This window comes from Acinonyx jubatus, chromosome E2, assembly GCF_027475565.1.
Source record: "Acinonyx jubatus isolate Ajub_Pintada_27869175 chromosome E2, VMU_Ajub_asm_v1.0, whole genome shotgun sequence".
Lineage (NCBI taxonomy): Eukaryota > Metazoa > Chordata > Mammalia > Carnivora > Felidae > Acinonyx > Acinonyx jubatus.
Window position 1 is genome coordinate 49,626,116 of NC_069396.1, and position 19,064 is coordinate 49,645,179.

General features: G+C 57.9%; 1 protein-coding gene across 1 annotated transcript in view; it reads left to right on the top strand.

Annotated features, from left to right (window-relative positions):
• The window catches only part of CLPTM1 (CLPTM1 regulator of GABA type A receptor forward trafficking), a 32,144-nt gene that overhangs the window by 12,025 nt on the left and 1,055 nt on the right, over positions 1 to 19,064 (top strand). Inside the window, exons 3-12 of the mRNA XM_027037763.2 lie at positions 4,974 to 5,097; positions 6,349 to 6,507; positions 8,469 to 8,586; positions 12,845 to 12,930; positions 13,777 to 13,897; positions 14,468 to 14,712; positions 15,459 to 15,552; positions 17,535 to 17,725; positions 17,974 to 18,069; positions 18,363 to 18,498. Of these exons, the coding sequence (XP_026893564.1) occupies positions 4,974 to 5,097; positions 6,349 to 6,507; positions 8,469 to 8,586; positions 12,845 to 12,930; positions 13,777 to 13,897; positions 14,468 to 14,712; positions 15,459 to 15,552; positions 17,535 to 17,725; positions 17,974 to 18,069; positions 18,363 to 18,498 (1,370 nt within the window). The remainder of the gene's footprint in view (positions 1 to 4,973; positions 5,098 to 6,348; positions 6,508 to 8,468; positions 8,587 to 12,844; positions 12,931 to 13,776; positions 13,898 to 14,467; positions 14,713 to 15,458; positions 15,553 to 17,534; positions 17,726 to 17,973; positions 18,070 to 18,362; positions 18,499 to 19,064) is intronic.

Genomic DNA, 19,064 nt, shown 5'->3' on the forward strand with positions numbered 1-19,064 from the left:
GCGGAGGGTTCCCCAGAGATCGCCAGTTCCAGACCTTCCTCAGCTGTGTGCGTCAGGGACTTCTTGCGGAGGCAACAGATGGCTCAGCTGGGCCATCGCCCCTGAGACCCCAGACCCCAGGGCTCCATAGCTGCTACAGGCAAAGACAAGCCTCTCTGCCCAATCATGCCCTTCCATGTGGTTTGGGGCCCACCCACACTAAGATTCCCTGGTAGTAGTTTTCCATTCCAAAGAGTTTTGTCTGCCTTTTTCCTATGATGAAACTAATAACATCTGACACTTTTAAAGTACTTACTGGCTGTGTATCAGGCTTCATTCTAGGTGACGTATATATATCATGGGTGTGTATGCATACGTACTTATAGACGGATACGGGTACAGAGCTATATTCATGCATTTAATGCTTATAAACAACCCTACAAGGTAGGTAGTGTTATTATCCCCATTTTAACTGTTGAGACAGAGGCCTGGAGAGGTTAAGTCTTGCCTGAGGTCACACAGTTGGTAAGAGGCAGAGCTGGGCTTCAGGTCCGGGTATTGCAAAGTAGAGGTTGAGCCCTTAACCTCTGCTATATTGCTTTTCATACCTGTAATTAATAAGTTCCTGTCTCATTTAATAATTACACAGCAGCAGGTGTCTGAGAGACCTGAATTAACACAAGGTTTTTTAGAAGTTGTTTATTTCTCTCTCATGTACTATTCCAGACATAGGAAAACCAGGATTCTGTCATCTTCTGCAACCCAGATTCCTTCCTGCCTTTTTTCTACCGTCAATAGGTTTTGCCCCTTGTCTGCATGGCCCAAGATGGCTGCTGAAGATCCAGCCATCACATCCACATTCTAGGAGGGAAGCAGAAATCAAGGAGGCCTATTCTTTCCCTTTAAGGACACTCCTGCAAAGCCCAGCACAATACACGGTGTTTACATTTTATTGGCCAGGACTTCACCTTCTCTCCATTTCTAGCTGTTAGCGAGGCTGGAATTGTAGTCTTTATTTAGGAGTTCTCTTTTTGAGACAAAAGGGGAAGACAGATATTGGGAAACATCTAGCAGTCTGCTACAATTTTCTTTGGGGCTTTTCTTTTGTTCATTAAAAGACAAAAAAAGAGGAGCGCCTGGGTGGCTTAGTCGGTTAAGCGTTTGACTTCAGCTCAGGTCATGATCTCACGGTTCATGGGTTTGAGCCCCGCTTTGGCCTCTGTGCTGACAGGGCAGAGCCTGGAGCCTGCTTTGGATTCTGTGTCTCCCTCTCTCTCTGCCCCTCCCCTGCTCATGCTGTCTCTCTCTCAAAAATAAATAAACATTAAAAAAAAATTCAAAACAAAAAAATATTCAAAACAAAAAGCCTTAAGAAGAAAGTAAAAATCCCCTAAGGATAACCATCAGTCATCATTACTCTATTGGTGGTGATCCTTTTACATGTTGATTCGTATAAATGCTGGGGTTTTTTTGTTTGTTTGTTTTGTTTTTTTAAGTAGGTTCTTCTCCCAACTGGGGCTTGAACTCGCAGCACCCCCCCCCCCCCCCCAGGATCAGGAGTCGCATACTCCACTGACTGAGCCAGCCAAGTGCCCCTGGTTTTTTTTATTTAGGATTTTTAAGGCAGTATTGTGTCTTGTGGCCTATTGTTTTTGTACACCTTCCCCCTGCTCTCCCAAACCAGGAAATCCATTTGAAAGTCTGATGTGTATCATTTCATACCTCTCTCTCTCTGTGTGGTTTTGGGTTTTTTTGTGTTTCGTTTGTTTGTTTGTTTTTTAAGTAATCTCTACACCCAATGTGGGGCTAGAACTCACAATCCTAAGATAAAGAGTTCCATGGTTTTCTGACCAAGCCAGGCAGGTGCCCCTTTAGAACTTTTTCATCTTCCCCAACTGAAACACTGTACCCATTAAACACTAACTCCCATTCCTTCCTCCCCCTCAGATATGTCGTTTTTTAACATGTTTATTATACAAAATTGGAGTCCTATTCTACATACTTTCCTTCTCTTCCTTTCTTTCCATACGTGCATTGCTCTTTTATATAAACAAAAATTTTTTTTTAACGTTTATTTATTTGGGAAAGCACACACTTGCGTGAGCGGTGGAGGGGCAGAGAGAGAGGGAGAGAGAATCCAAGTAGGCTCTGTGCTGTCAGCACTGATCCCAACTTGGGGCTCGAACCCATGAACCGTGAGATCACGACCTGAGCTGAGATCGAGAGTCAGATGCTTAACCAACCGAGCCACCCAGGCTCCCCTCGCCTTTCTCTTTTAATAGTATGTCCTGGAAATACTGCGAAGTCAATGCTGATTCTAAGGCTGTGTAATACTGCGTTTATTCAGTTTTGTGAATTGAAAATAGGACACCAGCGTATTTGTTTTCGTGTCATTTTGGTTTTGTTTCTGTTTTCTCTGTCGTGTTACTGAATATACGTTACTTCTGCCTCAAAGTAAACTCTGTCCCCCACGTGAGGCTCAAACTCATGACTCCGAGGTCAAGAGTCACGTGCTGCCAGCATGGTACTTTGAAAGTTCTCTTGGGGCCCCTGGGTGGCTCAGTTGATTAAGCGTCCAGCTTCGGCTCAGGTCGTGATCTCACGGTTTATGGGTTCGAGCTCTGCGTCCGGCTCTGTGCTGACAGCTCAGAGCCTGGAGCTTGCTTGGGATTCTGTGTCTCCCTCTCTCGCTCCCCCTCCCCTGCTCATGCTCTCTCTGTCTCTCAAAAATAAACATTAAAAAAATAAAGCTCTCTTGATACAAATTTTGAGGGGTTTTTTTTTTTTAATGTTTTTTGACCGTTTATTATTGAGAGACAGAGAGGTAGACCCTGAGCAGCGGAGGGGCAGAGAGAGAGAGGGAGACACAGAATCCGAAGCAGGCTCCAGGCTCCGAGCTGTCAGCACAGAGTCCAACGTGGGGCTCGAACTCACAAACCGTGAGATCACGACCTGAGCCGAAGTCGGATGCTTAATCGACTGAGCCACCCAGGTGCCCTCAAATTTTGAGGGTTTTTGTAACAGATTCTGCAACATCAGAGTTAAGTTGTTGTGAGCATCTCAGAATTATTTGTAGGAATAATTTCAGACCTAGGATGAACATTATTTTCTCCAGGAGGACATGCTGTCCATCCGCTGGCTGCTGGGGGCATCAACCATCCGAGGTCTCTTTGCACCAGGTGATTCCTGAGGAGGGCTCGGCCTCACCTGCCTCCTGGGTCCTGGGTGCGGGGCCCTGTGGGGTCTTAGTTTCTCATGTGGTAGGTCTCTGGTTACCCGGTGTGGGTCTTGGCTAGCATTTCTGTTACCCACCAGAATACCTGGCGAGTGTCCTCAGATATAAAAAGAAGCTTCTGGTAGTGTTTCATTTCTCTTGTTTCCAGTCTTCCCTTCAGTTTTTGCCTGGTAAATCTATAGTCTTGTTCATTCTTCAGTGTTTTTTTGTTTTTAATTTAATTTTTTTTTTTAATTTGCATCCAAATTAGTTAGCATATAGTGCAACAATGATTTCAGGAGTAGATTCCTTAGTGCCCCTTACCCATTTAGCCCATCCCCCCCTCCCACAACCCCTCCAGCAACCCTCAGTTTGTTCCCCATATTTATGAGTATCTTATGTTTTGTCCCCCTCCCTGTTTTTATGTTATTTTTGTTTCCCTTCCCTTGTGTTCATCTGTTTTGTCTCTTAAAGTCCTCGTGTGAGTGAAGTCATATGATTTTTGTCTTTCTCTGACTAATTTCACTTAGCATAATACCCTCCAGTTCCATCCACATAGTTGCAAATGGCAAGATTTCCTTCTTTTTGATTGCCGAGTAATACTCCACTGTATATATAGACCACACCTTCTTTATCCATTCATCCATCGATGGACATTTGGGCTCTTTCCAGACTTTGGCTATTGTTGATAGTGCTGCTATAGACATGGGGTGCATGTGTCCCTTTGAAACAGCGCACCTGGGGGCACCTGGGTGGCTCAGTCGGCTGAGCGTCCGACTTCGGCTCAGGTCATGATCTCACGGTCCGTGAGTTCGAGCCCTGCGTCGGGCTCTGTGCTGACAGCTCAGGGCCTGGAGCCTGTTTCAGATTCTGTGTCTCCCTCTCTCTCTGCCCCTAACCCACTCGCATTCTGTCTCTGTCTCTCTCAAAAATAGACATTAAAAAACAAAACAAAACAAAAAAAACAGCACACCTGTATCCCTTGGATATATTCTTCAGTGTTTTTAAGAAAATGTATTTACAGGGGCTACCTCAGGCGGTGGAGATTGTAACTCTTGATCTCGGGGTCGTGGGTTCAAGCCCCACGTTGGGTGCAGAGATTATTTAAATGAATAAATAATTAAAACTTAAAAAAATATGTATTTACATATATTCGTATATAAACTTGATAAAAAAAACATACATAAGAGAACCACGAGCAGAATATATCTTTGCTACATCAAGATATATAATTATGTATAGAAAACCAGCATTGATATGTTCTTAGTATGTTAATTTTTACTAATCTTTTCCAAGTTGTTTCCAACCGCAGTGTTGGCCTGAATCGCCTAGCCCAACATTACTAAAACTTGGGACTAACCCTTGACTCATTGTCTGCTTCTCAAGTACTTCAGTTGACTTGAAGTTCTAAAATGTGGCTCTCAAAGGTGCCGTGCCTCCAAAATGCTGAGGTTCTAGATTCTTAGGGTCCTCTCACTTTGGGGTCCCAGGGGCCTGGCGTGTTAGGTTTCCTAGGTCTGAGGTTAGAAGGTCCAAGCCCTCGCAGCCCCGCAGCCACCAGGGCCTTTTGGGAAACGTGGGCAGCACCCCAGATACGGCCTCTGGGGGCATCTTGTCTTCCCAGCAGCCCAGGGGCTGCCTTCTCAGGGGCCCTCCCTGCTCCGCCACCTGCCCCGGGTCAGGCCCTACCTAGCCCGTGCTGAGTCTGGAGGAGGTCAGGCAGACCCACGTTGCAAAGAAGAGGCTTGGGACTCACCACCTGACCTGCTTGCCTCCTCAGGATCTTCATCATCTGGGTCATCAGCAGCTGGTTCCGCCGAGGGCCGGCCCCTCAGGACCAGGCGGGCCCCGGAGGAGCCCCGCGCGTCGCCAGCCGCAACCTGTTCCCCAAAGACACTTTAATGGTAACCGCCGTCTGGGAGGCCAGATTCGGGAGATGACGGTGTGGGGGAGGGTGTGAGGGAGGGGCGTGAGCAGTTGGGACAGACAGGTCCCTGGTCACTGTCGGCCGCGCACGGGTCTGGGCTTGAGGAGCTCCGGGTCCATTCTCAGCCCATGAGACCTGTGTCAGTCTAGCAACACGCTTAAGGAAAGAGTAAATTCTGGTTTTGTGGGGAAGAGAGACATCAGAGGTTTCACGCAGTTGTTCGCAAACGCTTTTAACAGGGCCTGTACGTATTTCAAAAGTCTGCTTAGGTTTCAGAATTGCGAAGAGAGGTGTGCAGGGGACGAGTTGGAAAGAAACGGGAGGGAAAGAGCGAGGAGCCCGGCAGAGGGGGACGAGGGACACGCGTCCTGCAGGATCCCGAGTGGCTGGGGTTCGGGAGCACCCGCAGCCAGTGCTCAGACCCTGGTAACCCAGACTCCTCCCGCCTTTGCGCTTCCCTGCAGCTCTGGGATCCCCGACTACACAGAGTTCTGGTTAGCGGGTGCCCGCTGCTCAGATGCGCTTTATCAGTGGGCCTCTGGGGCTCTGGACAAAGATGGCCATGGGGACTTGTGAAGGGAGGGCGCTCTCCGAGGCCTGGTTTCTCCACTTCCCTGGTGTTTTCAGGGACCAGCTAACCCTCTTGCCGCTCTGACTGTGCTTTATTCACAAGCCTGCAGAGCTCTGACCAAGAAGGCTGTAAGAGACTGAGAAGAGAGAAGATAATTTCCGAGACTTTGATCCCTTCTGACCCCAAATTCTACTTACTTTCTTTTCTTTTCTTTTCTTTTCTTTTCTTTTCTTTTCTTTTCTTTCCTTTCCTTTCCTTTCCTTTCCTTTCCTTTCCTTTCCTTTCCTTTCCTTCTTTCTTTCTTTCTTTCTTCCTTCCTTCCTTCCTTCCTCCTTTCAAGAAGTGGGGCTCAAACTCACTCCCATCGCTGGCCGGCCAAGCCAGTCAGGCGCTGCCCCCGGATTCTAAGTGGCAGGCTGGCCGTTCTTCGGCTGTTTCTTGCTCATGGATGCCATAGGCTCGGAGCAAGACAGACATGGTGGCGGGGGAGGGTTGAGAAAAAAGAACATTTATTCTAGCAGCTGCCGTTCGTCACCTGCCCCCTTTCCTCTCCCTCTGCAACACCGGGGGTATCAGTGTGCTGCCGGCTCTTTATCCCCCAGCCTTCAGAGGCTCGGCAGCAGCCCTGAGCCCCCTCCCCGCCCGCCCCCCCCACAGAACCTGCACGTGTACATCTCCGAGCACGAGCACTTTACAGACTTCAACGCCACGTCGGCGCTCTTCTGGGAGCAGCACGACCTCGTGTACGGCGACTGGACCAGCGGCGAGAACTCGGACGGCTGCTACGAGCACTTCGCCGAGCTCGACATCCCGCAGGTGGGGGCAGCTCCCGGTTTCTTCCGACTCCCAGTCCCGCCGCCGAGTGCAGGCTCCAGGCCGGGCGCCGCCCTCCGTTCTCACGCTGCGTGACCACAGGGAGGTCCCCGAGGTCTCTGGGCCTTCCTTGGCCTCCCCATCTGAAAAATGTGGGTGGGGTTGAAATTGGCCTGGGATCCTCCCAGCTACCTCTAGGGTAGAGAGAGAGCTTAGGTGACGTACGAGGTCAGACAGACAGCTCGTGAGCGATTCGAGCTCAGGCCGTCTGGCTCTGGACTCCGGCAGCCACAGGTCCGCGTCTGTCTCCCCCAGGGAGCCTTCCTTGACGCTCAGGCTCGGGCAGCTGGCCTTCTCTGGACTTCTGCATCCAAGCCTGCCCGCTCTGGGTTGTCCCTCCCAGGGCTGATTTGGTCACCACTGTGTCCCCAGCCCTGCACAGCGTGGGGCCGATACCTCAGTGACTACGCGTGTCAGTGAAAGTAATGGATCGGTGGACCAGTGGGTGGGGACATCTCTCTGGGGCTGCCCTGTCTTTCATTTCTCCCCAGCAGGTCTTCTCCTCCGCCCCTGGGTGGGGGGGGGGGGAAGTGATGTCTGCTCTGGCTTGGTGCCTGGAAGTAGGGTGCGTGCACAGTCTTTCTGAGGCGGGTAGGGTAGCTTGCAGAGGAGTGGCTCGGCCGAGACCTCAGGCCCAGCCCCCGGCCCCGTCCTCGTCCTTGCCATGAGACCCCAGGAAGGCCGAGGGGGCCGCAGGTTGGGTGGTGAGAGCTGCTCCGCAGCGTCCAGTCTAACCCTCCTTCCCAGCTTCTTTGCGGTGGGGGGAGGTGGCTCGCTTGTGCCTGATTTTGAGTTACTACATGCATTTCCCACTCAGGGCCGCAGGGGAAGCACCGGGTTGGGTCAGGAGCCTTTGCCGGAGTTTCCACGGGAAAAGCAAGGCAGGCAAGGGAAGCAGCTTAGGATTGGCTAGTTCGGTGGGCTCTGGGCTGGAGGGGTGGTCTCCAGCAGTGTGGACCTGGTGCTGGGTGATTCAGGGCAGCTTGGGGTATGAGATCGGGCAGATCAGGGGAGTGGGCAGGAGTGTGGGCTTGGATGGGCAGGTGAGTTGTTTGTCTCTAGGAATTAGTAGCCCTGGGAGGGGCGGCCTCTCCCCAGCCAGGGGAGACCCACCCCCCCCCAAGATGTTGAAACAATAAAAATACACAAAACATAATTAACACAGAGGTGGGCTTAAAAGGCAGGGAAGTGACGGGGACACGGTGTGGCCAAGTTAATCCAAGCTCTGCTTGAGTAGCAGACGGGCCTCAGGCACACGACCACCGTCTTGGGTTTCCTCATCTGCGTCAGGTGGGAGTGAGAGTAGTCCCCTTCCTGGGGAGATCGTAGGTGACAGACAGGCACAGGCAGAGAAGGGGGGGGACACAGACGGTGACAGAGGCACACGGGAGCCCACAGACTGGCTTCAGATCCGCTTATTCACCACATGTCACATAACCCTCCTCGTGAGGCCCACTTGCCTCATCTGGAAAATGGGGCCAGAAACACCACCGCTGCGTCAGGTGTATGTGGGTTACTTACACACGCGTAACTTGGAGGTCACCAGTGGCAGTGACCCTGCCTTGCTGCCGGACGGGTTGGAACTGCTGGCGTTTCTTGAGCTGCTGCCCCGTGCCCGAGTGGCCGCGCCGGGGGCTCTCGGGTCACTTTGGCGCTCTCGTAAGCTCAGGGATGGCCGTCTGTGTCGTGCAGCCGGGCACTGAGGCCCCGCCAGGTGGAGCCCAGGGTCACACAGCCAGGGTGCGTTCGAGGCGGGGCTCGGACCCGAGCGTGTCAGACATCAGTGGCTTGCTCGCAGGCACCCGGCCACGCCGGCCCGCGCCAGCACTCCGGAGCAGGGACCTGGAGCCGGGTGCCGAGAGGGGCCTCAGCCCTTCCTTTTCCCCTGTCGGTCTGCCTTGCAGAGCGTCCAGCAGAACGGTTCCATCTACATCCACGTCTACTTCACCAAGAGCGGCTTCCACCCGGACCCCCGGCAGAAGGCCCTGTACCGCCGGCTCGCCACCGTCCACATGTCACGGAGTAAGCACCCCCACTGTGCGGCAGACCCCCCAACGCCAGGCCCACAAGGGCAGGCAGGAACCCCAGCCGGGGGGGGGGGGGGGGGCGGCTGGGGTGGGCAGGCCAGCTCCAACCGGGAGCTGACGGGGGAGGAGTCAGAGAGCAGGTAGGGAAAGGGACTTTTGAAAGTCAGATGGGCTTCCTAGAAGGGGAGGGCAGGGGGAGGGCGGGGCTGGCTTGTGCCCGCTGCCAGGCCTGGTGGGAGCGGACGTTCCAGAATGGTCTGTGAGGGAGCAACAAAGAGTAAGCAGGCTGAAGCCGGGAGGACACTTGGGGCTCATCTCCTGTGTGGCGTCTGTAACCGCGCGAACGGGTCTTGCGCAAACGCACCGCCCTTCGGGGGTCCTGTGGGGTGGTGCCTGGCTCCCAGGGTGTTCCCGGGTGAGTGTGCTGTGAGGGCCACGCGGCTGGATGAGGCACCCCCCTCCCCGTCCTCATTCTGGCCGGCCAGCCGTCTGGCGCTGGCTGTTCACCAGAAGAATCCCGACTCTGGATAAAACCCAGGGACTCTGAGTGACCCCGACAAGCCCTGGGGGAGGGCCGGCCACTTGGGACTTCCGACGTAGTCTGACCAGGGTTTTTCTCTGCCCGGGGCTTCATCTTAAACTTCAACTCTTCTTGCGCATACGCGGCTTAAAATCCAAATAATTCAACAAGATGGCGCAAGTCCTGTCTCCCTTCACCTCTCCCCCTTCCCCCCCCTTCCCACTCCCCACCCCCCCCCCTTCCCACTCCCCACAGCCAACTGCTTTCAAGCTCCGGTGGCCGTTCTTCGGCTACTTGTTGAACCTCCACAGTTCCCGATTAACCGGGTGATGCCGCGGTTTCTTGGTTTTTCAGTTTTAGACACTTTTCTTCGCTTCCTGTTCTGGAAGAGAAAACCCTAATACACGAATAAGATTTTGATTACGTTAATATTCAGTGGCGTGGCTTGTTTGCATCCGAGCCACATGGTGAGCACAGTTATTTTTCCCTTCCGGTCCAACTTCTCATTTTGCACGAGCTTCATCGTGGTTGGCGTCTTTTTGCTCCCACTTTGTGTCTTTGTCCTGGAGTCCACCGTGTCCTGATTGGCCACCCGGTAGGACTCTCTCACCGTACTTGGGCTTCAGCAGATCTAGAAACTCCATGGCTCCCTCAGGAAGTTCCCGTTCCCTTCTTGTGAGTCTCGTGTGCCCACCTTGCTTTTACTTCATCGCGCCTGGGGATTGAGTTCAGATCCCTCCGGCTGTTTTTGTGTGGGGCAGTGATAGATGTACGTCTCCTCGTGCGGGTTAGGTCTTTGCTAATTTTGGAGGGTATAAAAATATCCCAGAGAACCATCTGATTTTTTCATTGTCACCTGTACTGGGCAAAACAAAAGGTCGATGACCCTGTCTCAGTCTCCAGAACTGATTGGCGGAAGTCCCCTCGTGTGTGCTGAGCTCTGCCGTGTGCGTGTGTCTGTGGAACATGATGTGTGGCATCTGCTAGCGGGATCTGGTGCAGGCAGAGGCAAGCGGAGGGAGCGTGGCTTGCGTGGGTAGACTCCACAGGTGTGGCCCTGGGAGTGGGATTTGTTGGGAGCTCCGGGTTAGATGTGCCGGACACCTCGGAGGCTGCCTTGAACGTGGCCCAGGAGGGGGGCGGCTCGCCCGCCTCTCATTTGCCCCCAACCGACGCCAGTGTTATTTTCTGGGGTTTTGCCTCTTGGTGAAACGTGATCCGTATTAATGTGCGGCTAAGGTCATGTTTGTGGTCAGCGTGACACGTGTTGGCATGGTCTGCAAAACAGCATCTGTAGCCCATGGACCTGAAAAGCCCGCTAGGCCCCTCCAGGCCTCCCTTCCCGGCCTCGCAGCTAGGACCCCTTGGAGCAGGGGCTTGGAGGGACTCGAGCTGGTCCCACGTCAAGTCCAGGGGGAAGAACGGGAGTGTGAGATCAGAGAAGTCCCCTCTGTCTCTGTCCCCAGAGGGCCAGTAGTTAGGGCACAGGGGAGGATGGTGTCATAGAGCTGTCATAAGCAGCCACAGAAGTCCTTTACGTTTTCTAGTGGCCGCTTAGTGTTAGCAATAGTTTTATTGAGGTCAACACGTTGTCATTTCAGTGTGGAATCAATGGGGAAAATTGGTGAGGTATCTTTGTCTTTGCCTTAAGTTTGTTTTGTTTTGTTCTGTTTTGTTTTGATGTTTTTATTCTTGAGAGAGAGACAGAGCTCGAACAGAGGAGGGGCAGAGAGAGAGGGAGACACAGAATCCGAAGCAGGCTCCGGGCTCTGAGCCGTTAGCACGGTCCGATGTGGGGCTCGAATTCATGAACTGTGAGACCTTGGGCCAAAGTTGGACACTTAACCGACTGAGCCACCCAGGCGCCCCCCCGCCTTACCTTTTGAAGTCTCGTGTGTGTTATGCACTCACAGCAGATCTCGGTCTGGCCCAGCCACATCATCAGTGTCCACAGCCTCCTGTGGCCACCGACTGTACTGGCTGGCGCCGTTCCGGGAGCTGTAACTGCGAGAAAAGGGGACTCTTGTCCCCCACGGAAGGCAGGGCCATCTCATGTTATGGGCCATTTTGCGTGCCAGGCCGGATACGGCTCCTCCCTTCCCTGGACAGCCTCTCCCTGGAAACAGCAGCAGGGCACGTCCGCCTGGAAGGTTCCCTCCAGGATGCCCACCCTCGGGTGTTTCCTGCTCCCCCCGGACATGGAGGGAGGCAAGGTCTCCAATGAATGGACGTGGGAGGAGTGGTGGGTGATGTTGACGCCGACAGGGAGAGCAGCAGGCTCTGGCCTGAAACCGAAAGCCAATTCCCAGAAGCCTTTTCACACTTGAGCTCATCCATAGAGTCCAAGAGTCCCGAGCCCTGGTTCCGAGTCGGTGGGAGGGATCTGGGCCCTGTGGCTGGTGTTAGTGTGACGGGCAGGGACCCTGTAGAGCAGGGAGCCACTTCCCAGCGGTTCTGCCAAGAAGGGGTGGGGCTCTGAACCCCATCCTCCGGAGGAGGGACTGAAGCCCAAGCAAGCGATGTAGCTCACGGAGGTCCCTCGGGGAGCCGGAGCCGGGATGTGACCCCAGAGCCCCCGCTCTTGGCCCGCTCCCTTTTGCATTGCCCCCTCTCTCCCCGGCCCTCGGGCAGGAGGGAGTCCTGGGAGGGGCGGGCTGCCGTCGTGCTCCCACGAGGAAGAGCTGAAGAGTACAGGGCCAGGGCGGAGGAGGGGAGACGGAGCTCAGGAGGGCACCGGCGTCCTCTTCCTGGCAAGTCTTGGCAGTCCTCCGGGCAGGGTGGCAGGGAGCCCGTAGCCAACCTGGCCTCTGCAAGGGGAAGTGAGGTCCACTGCCGGCTGGGGATTCACAGCCCCTCAGTATCTCTCACATTGGTGGCTCCAGGCCTTCTCCAGAACTGTCCCACAGCCCCCCTGTTTGTGTCTCTGGGTTCTGCTCGTTGTCAGTCCTGGGGTTGGCAGACCGGACGAGGCAGCGGATGAGCCAGCCGACGGGGAGGTGAACTTGGGGCCGGGGCAAAAAGTGGTGGAGGACACAGAAGTGGCAAGGAGGGCGGCTGGACGGCCTCCTGCAGTGGGGTGGGCAGGGAAGCCTGTGGAAGGGGAGCATGTCACCAGGGACCTGAAGGGTACAGGGGAGCCAGGCGGGAAGGTTCCGACCACGGCGGATGCGTGCCGGGGAGATGGGGCGGCACCTCGGAAGGCCCGGGGTTGGCAGGTGCGAGGAGAGAGGAGTGAGGCGGGCGAAGGCGGGAGGTCGGTGCGGCCGTGGTGAGCGTGGCAGGCGCCCTGCTCCAGGAGCGGGAGCCTTCGGAGTCTCTGGAGCAGCTGCACGTGAGCTGATCCTTGGTTCAAAAGGGTCGCTGCCTTGTGGAGAGAAGGTTACGGGGGCAGGAGCGGGCCACCAGGGGGCTGGGAGGAGTGGTTGGATGCGAGGCACGTGCTGGGTGGGGGGCGGCCCCGGGGCGGCCGATGGGACGGACCGAGCGGATTCTGGAGAAGGGCCACTCCAGGGCTTTGCCTGGGGCGGTATGGCAGATGTTGGCGCCGCTGTGAAGTTGGGGGATTGGGCGGCAGGGTTTGAGGGGGCAGTTGCGGCTCTTGGCCACTGTTCTTGCCCGCTGCGGGCTGGAGGCCAGCGCGCGGCTGTTGGTGGGCAGAGGTCCGGTGTCCGGCGCCGGCGGGTCTCATGTCCCCCCTCTTTCCTCGCCCCACCCCACCCCTCCCCCCCAACAGTGATCAACAAATACAAGCGCCGGCGATTTCAGAAAACCAAGAACCTGTTGACGGGAGAGACAGAAGCTGATCCAGAAATGATCAAGGTAAACGCGAGCACAGCTGTCAGATCTTGGGGGAGCACCTGGCCTTTCACAGCCCAGCAGCCGGCGTCCGCGGGTTCCCCTGTGGCACTCCCACTGAGCCGCTGTGGGGGCTTGGTTGGGCCACCTCGCCTGTCTGTGCCTCAGTTTCCTCTCTGGAAACCGGGTAAGGAGTCGAAGCTACCTCTCAGGCTGGGGAGGACTCCGGGCAAGCATACAGCAGTCAGCACCTACGGAGCAAGCGTTCTGCCCGCTGAACACGCGCGTACTTAGACGCTTCTCACCAGCCCCGCCGGGAGGGTCCTGTCACTGTTCCCATGTTCAGACCAGGAGACTTGCCAGGGGTGTCACAGTCAGGACCCGGCAGGGCCCGGATTCACACCCAAGCAGCCAGGCCCCAGGGCTCAGGCTCACCCTGGCACAGAGTAGGCACCTGATGATGTGACTCTAGCAGGAATACTCCCTGGCAGGCTGGGGTGCTGGGGTGTTAACCCATGATGGGCGCCAAGACCTTCCTTTCTCTACAAGCTGGTCCCTGGTGAGAGGGATGGTCCCCAAGCCCGGAGGCTGCGTGGGGGTCCCACATCCGTGCTGTCACAAGGCCAGGCTTTGCAGCCTGGTACATGACCCCATCCACGACCTCAGGCCTGGGTCTCCTGCTCTGTTAGGTGGTTGGGGGGATTCTGTAAAGGCTGGCATGGGGACCGTCTGGGGTGAGCCTTTGGCCAGTGGTCACCGTGATGGTTATTGTTCTGCTGTCTCAAATGTCACGGGAGCCCTCAGGAGAAAGCAGGCAGGGGTCTCCGAGGCCCCCCTCTCCCAACCCTGCCTCACTCTGTCTCCCCTCAGAGGGCCGAGGACTATGGGCCCGTGGAGGTGATCTCCCACTGGCACCCCAACATCACCATCAACATCGTGGACGACCACACGCCGTGGGTGAAGGGCAGCGTGCCTCCTCCTCTGGACCAGTGTGAGCCCCCACCCACCTCGGGCCCTTGCCCGGGCTGTTTCCTTGTCTTTCCACCCCCACTCCCTGAGAGTTTTGGTCCCCACTACCCCCAGCACTCCCCTTTATCTTCTCTCCTTCCTGTACCTTCTGGTGACCCCGGCACTGACCGCCCGCGTGCGTGCCAAAACCAGTCCCCTGGCAGGTCTCACCTGGCTCATGAGCTGTTGGACCCAACGTCTGAGGTTGGGACAGCATCACCTACAAACCCAGATTTCTGACTTCTTTCACAAAGCCGATATGTTGGAATCATGGATGGGGCAGCCGTGGGCTGGAGCTGAGCCCTAGCTGTCCCCTTCCGGCGGGGTCCGCCTGGCTCTTTCTGCCCTGTTCCCTCCGCTGAGGTCAGGCAGTCCCTTGGCCCCTTGTGGTGTAGCCAAAAAGCGTCCCCTGTCAGAGGGGCCCCGTCAGATCCCTGCAGGCCCCTGGATGTGCCGCCTTCATTCTTGGAGGTGCGAGGGCTCTCCCCAGCCTCTTGGGTGCCGGTGGCCTGCAGCCCGGGCTAAGAGGCGCCCCTGCCCCACGTGCCCGCAGATGTGAAGTTTGACGCCGTGAGTGGTGACTACTACCCCATCATCTACTTCAACGACTACTGGAACCTGCAGAAGGACTACTACCCCATCAACGAGAGCCTGGCCAGCCTGCCGCTCCGCGTGTCCTTCTGCCCGCTGTCGCTCTGGCGCTGGCAGCTCTATGCCGCCCAGAGCACCAAGTCGCCCTGGAACTTCCTGGGGGACGAGCTGTATGAGCAGTCGGACGAGGAGCAGGACTCAGTGAAGGTGACAGGGGACAGGGGGCTTTCCAGCACCTTCCCGGGCAGCGAGAGGGGAAGGGGGAGGGGAGGTGGCAGCCTGAGGACCTCCGGCCCGAGCTGCCTGCCCAGCTCCACAGTCTCCTGGGCCCCCTCCTGCGGCAGGCCCCGGCTGGCTCGGGGGTCCTGTCTCCGAGGCTCCTGTGGACCTTCTTGTCACAGCCTTTATGTCAGCTTGGTTGGGCCTTCTGGGTCTGGACCTGCATTCCCCTTCCCCCCCCCCCCCCCCCCCCCCCCCCCCGCCTCCGCCGCCACCACGGCCTGTCCCTTTGACCCTGAGCTCCGACTCCATGTCTCTTCTCCCCCTTACTGTGTCCTTGAACGTCTGTTGTTCCCACCTTTCTTCCTGGCCTGTGTCCGTGACCTGGAGACTCAGTGGTGCCTCCCTGGGCTTGTCTCTGGTGTTGAGTTTCCAGTCCTCACCCCAGCTGTCCCTTCATGTGTTTTGGTCACTCTGCCTCTCTCCCCATTACTGTCTCTCCACCCCCCTCGCCTCCCGTCTGTAAAGCACTTGCCCGCCTCTCCGTGCCCCCCTGCCCGTCCTGACCCACTCTCCTGCTGGCCAGTGTGCTCTCTCTGCCCCGGGGCAGCCCCCGGGCTCCGGTCTTCTGGGGCCCAGGGGAAGGGGAGTGGGGCTGGCCAACGAACATGCCGCAGCGGTCACCCCTGGGCAAGGGCGCAACGGTGCTCACCGGCATCTCCCCCCACCCCTAGGTTGCCCTCCTAGAGACCAACCCCTACCTGCTGGCGCTCACCATCATTGTGTCCATCGTCCACAGTGTCTTTGAGTTCCTGGCCTTCAAGAACGGTAGGGTTGGGACCCTGGGGCGATGAGAGGCCACAGGGGCTGGGGATAGGAGGGTGTGCGGTGGGGGCTAGGGTCTGCCCCCTTCCTTCCCTCCTTCCCCATAGGTTCGCCCTCTACGTGGGGTCTCTCAGCCCCACTCTCCAGAGGCCTGAGGAGCTGGGGAGGGTAATGGCCCCAAAACTCCCAGCCCAGAAACTCCCATCCAGCGGGTGTGGCACCGGGGAAGGAGCTGGCCTGCTGTGCCGGCAGAAGCCAGGATGGCACCACCAGGAAGCGGGGCTGGGGAACTCCAGGGCTGGGAACAGGGAAGCCCCAGGGCTACTCCCGCTGCCCTGCACAGCAGCTTTTTGGTGGGAGAGGCCCCTCAAGGCTGCGCGGATGGGGACCACCTGGGTGGGGAGGCAGCAGCCCTGTCCCCAGAAGGCCCCTAGGTTCCAAAGGCCAACAATGCTGATGCAGCATTTCAGGGGGGACTGGCCAGGTGCCGGGCACCGTTCTTAGTGCCCTCACTAGGTACTTGCCGAGTCTCCATGACCCCAGCCCCACAAGGAAGCCTGCCGTTACCTCTGTGCTTAGGGGTGAGGAAGTGGACGCTCAGGGAGGTTAGGTAGCTTGCCCGTAGTCACGCAGCTCCCACGTGGCAGAGCCAGGATTTGGGCCCGGGTGGAGGCTCCGTCACCCAGTCTCATCCTCTAAGCCCCATGGGCCACTGCTTCCTTCCCCGGAGAGCTGCAGGCGGGGGGCGGGGGGCGGGGGGCCTCCCGCTCTACAGCTTGCGCAAGCAGCGGTACTAACGGGCACTAGCATTCTTAAGACGGTACTGCCATGGTTGAGAGTTACCTTCTAGAAGTTTCTACCATCCAAATGGGACAGTAGGTGGTGGCGACCACTGGTAGCTGTGCCATAGGGAGCACTCGCTGTGCCTGGGCACGCCGTGGCTCCCAGACTTCCTGCTGACTGCCGGCTGGGTCGCCTAGGGTCCCTCTTCCTCCTGAGAGATGAAGGCACAGAGGGCATGGTCACTCGCCCGAGGTCACTCAGCAGGGGGATGGGCCCCAGGGGCCTTTACTCGTGCTCGTTGCCTCCCTGGTCTGAGGTGGGACTCAGATCCACCCGCCTCCAACAGACCCTGTCTCCGTACCCTTTTTTCCCGGTCAGGACTGGGGGGTTCTGTGGGTGTCCCCGCGTCTGATGCGGGGGCAGGGCGAGCATGCTGGAGCCCTGGAACCAGAATCAGAGCAGGGTGGACAGCCTTGCACACTGATGCAGAGCCAGCCCTGTGTGAGCCTGGGCCTGGCCTCGCTCCTGTGAGGCAGGCACTGGGGCGGTCGGCTTCCTGTGGCTGCAGGTGGGGACACTGCCGTTACCCACTTTGGCCCACGGGAGGCCAGGGCTCAGGGAGGGGCTGGCCTAGCCTTGTGGGTGGGGTCCGCCAGGGGCACTAGAAGGAGCTGTTGGGAGACCAGTGCCCAGTCCTTGCCTATGCCCCAGGCGTGTCTGAGGCCCTCCAGGGTTTCAGGGCGGTGGGCTGGAGGAGCTGGTCTTGAAGTGCGTGTCCCAGAGCGTCGTGCCCAGGGGAGAGAGCATGGCACCGGGGGGGACAGCCTGGGGCTGGTGTCATGCAGACCTGGCTTCCGTCCACATTCCACCAGGCCGGGCTGTGTGGCCCGAGGAATGTGGCTTCCCTGGCCAGCCTCGGCACCTGACGGGTGGCAGTGCGCACGGTCAGACTGCACCCTGGGGGTGGAGGTGGGGGTGGGGGCGGGGGCGGGGTTCCACTGTAAGGACCGCAGTCGTCCTTCCTGCCTGCCTGCCGCTCTGGCACGAGACTCTTCACGGGAGCGGAGGGTAGTGTGCGCCACTGCCCGTGACAGACCCAGCGCCACTGTGGCGCGTTGGGGGTCTGAGGACGGGGCCGAAGGAGCTGCAGGAGGGGCTCGGGGGCTCCGCACCCTCTCAGGTTCCCCCCGCCTCCCGTGCAGACATCCAGTTTTGGAACAGCCGGCAGTCTCTGGAGGGCCTGTCCGTGCGCTCCGTCTTCTTCGGCGTTTTCCAGTCTTTCGTGGTCCTTCTCTACATCCTGGACAACGAGACCAATTTCGTGGTCCAGGTCAGCGTCTTCATCGGGGTCCTCATCGACCTCTGGAAGATCACCAAGGTCATGGACGTCCGGGTAAGGCCGGGCCGCTGTGCTGTTCTGGGGGCCACCGGGACTTGGAATGGCGGTCGTCTGCGCCAGCCAGACCCTGGAGCTGGCCCCTGGGGGTTTCCCAGTGCCTGTTGCACTCCCAGGACCAAGGGGATTTTCACACCAGGGGATTTTTTGGGTCACACGTGGGACAGGGGAACTGGGAACAGTGAGGAAGGGTGGGGGTGGGAGCCAGCGTGGCAGCCGACCACGGCCTCCCTCCCCGTCTGCAGCTGGACCGGGAGCACAAGGTGGCAGGACTCTTCCCCCGCCCAACCTTCAAAGACAAGTCCACGTACATCGAGTCCTCTACCAAAGTGTATGATGATGTGAGTGTCCTCCACGGTGGGCCCCGGGGAGGGTCTCCAAGCACCCACATGCCCTTGGGGGGCCCAGGAGATGGGCAGTGGGTGGGGGCTGGGGCATCTGCCCGCCCACTGGTGGGGCCCTTCTTTATGGCCTGCGTCACACCCTCCGGTGTTCCGCGCCTGCCGTGTATACTTCCTGTGCGAGTCCACGGTTCCCGGGGCCACCTGGAAATTCCCCTGGCCCGGCCTGCCGGACCGGGTGTGGGTGGGTGAGGGTGGGGAGCCGGGTGCCAGCCCTGCCCTGCACCCCGCAGATGGCGTTCCGGTACCTGTCGTGGATCCTCTTTCCGCTCCTGGGCTGCTACGCGGTCTATAGCCTCCTGTACCTGGAGCACAAGGGCTGGTACTCCTGGGTGCTCAGCATGCTCTACGGCTTCCTGCTGACCTTCGGTGAGCCGGCCTCCCGGGGCACCCGCCGCAGACGCTCCCGGGCCCCACGCCGGGCCCTGCTGGCGCCCAGCGGTGGTCCAGGAGGCCCGGCCCTGCCCTCCTGATGCTCACGGCCCGGTGCGGGAGGGACTCCTCCCCAGACAGGGACAGCCCTGGGTGGGCAGGGGTGGCGCGTGAGGAGCCTTGAAGGGGGTGAGGGGAGCCTGGTCCAACGTGGGGGTCAGCGAGGACTTTCCGGAGGCCACGCACGGCATGTTTCGGTATGTCCTTGTCCTCAGGGGCCCCTTCAGAGTCAACAAGCAGACGGGCGAGTTACAGCGGGTGCCGCGAAGGGGTCGAAGTAAAGGGGTTTGGGGAAACCTCTCGGGGCATGATGTGTAAACTGAGGCCTGCAAGCTGCCCGGGGTGGGGCGAGAGAGCTGTGGTGAGATGTGGCTGGGCGAGGGAGTGGTGGGGGGGTGGTGGTGCTGGAGCGGAGGGCGGAGGGCGAGACCAGCAAGGCGGCCAGAGAGGTCGGGGTCAGGACGCCCATTCCTCTGCTCACGGGCGTCCCTTTCCCCGTCACT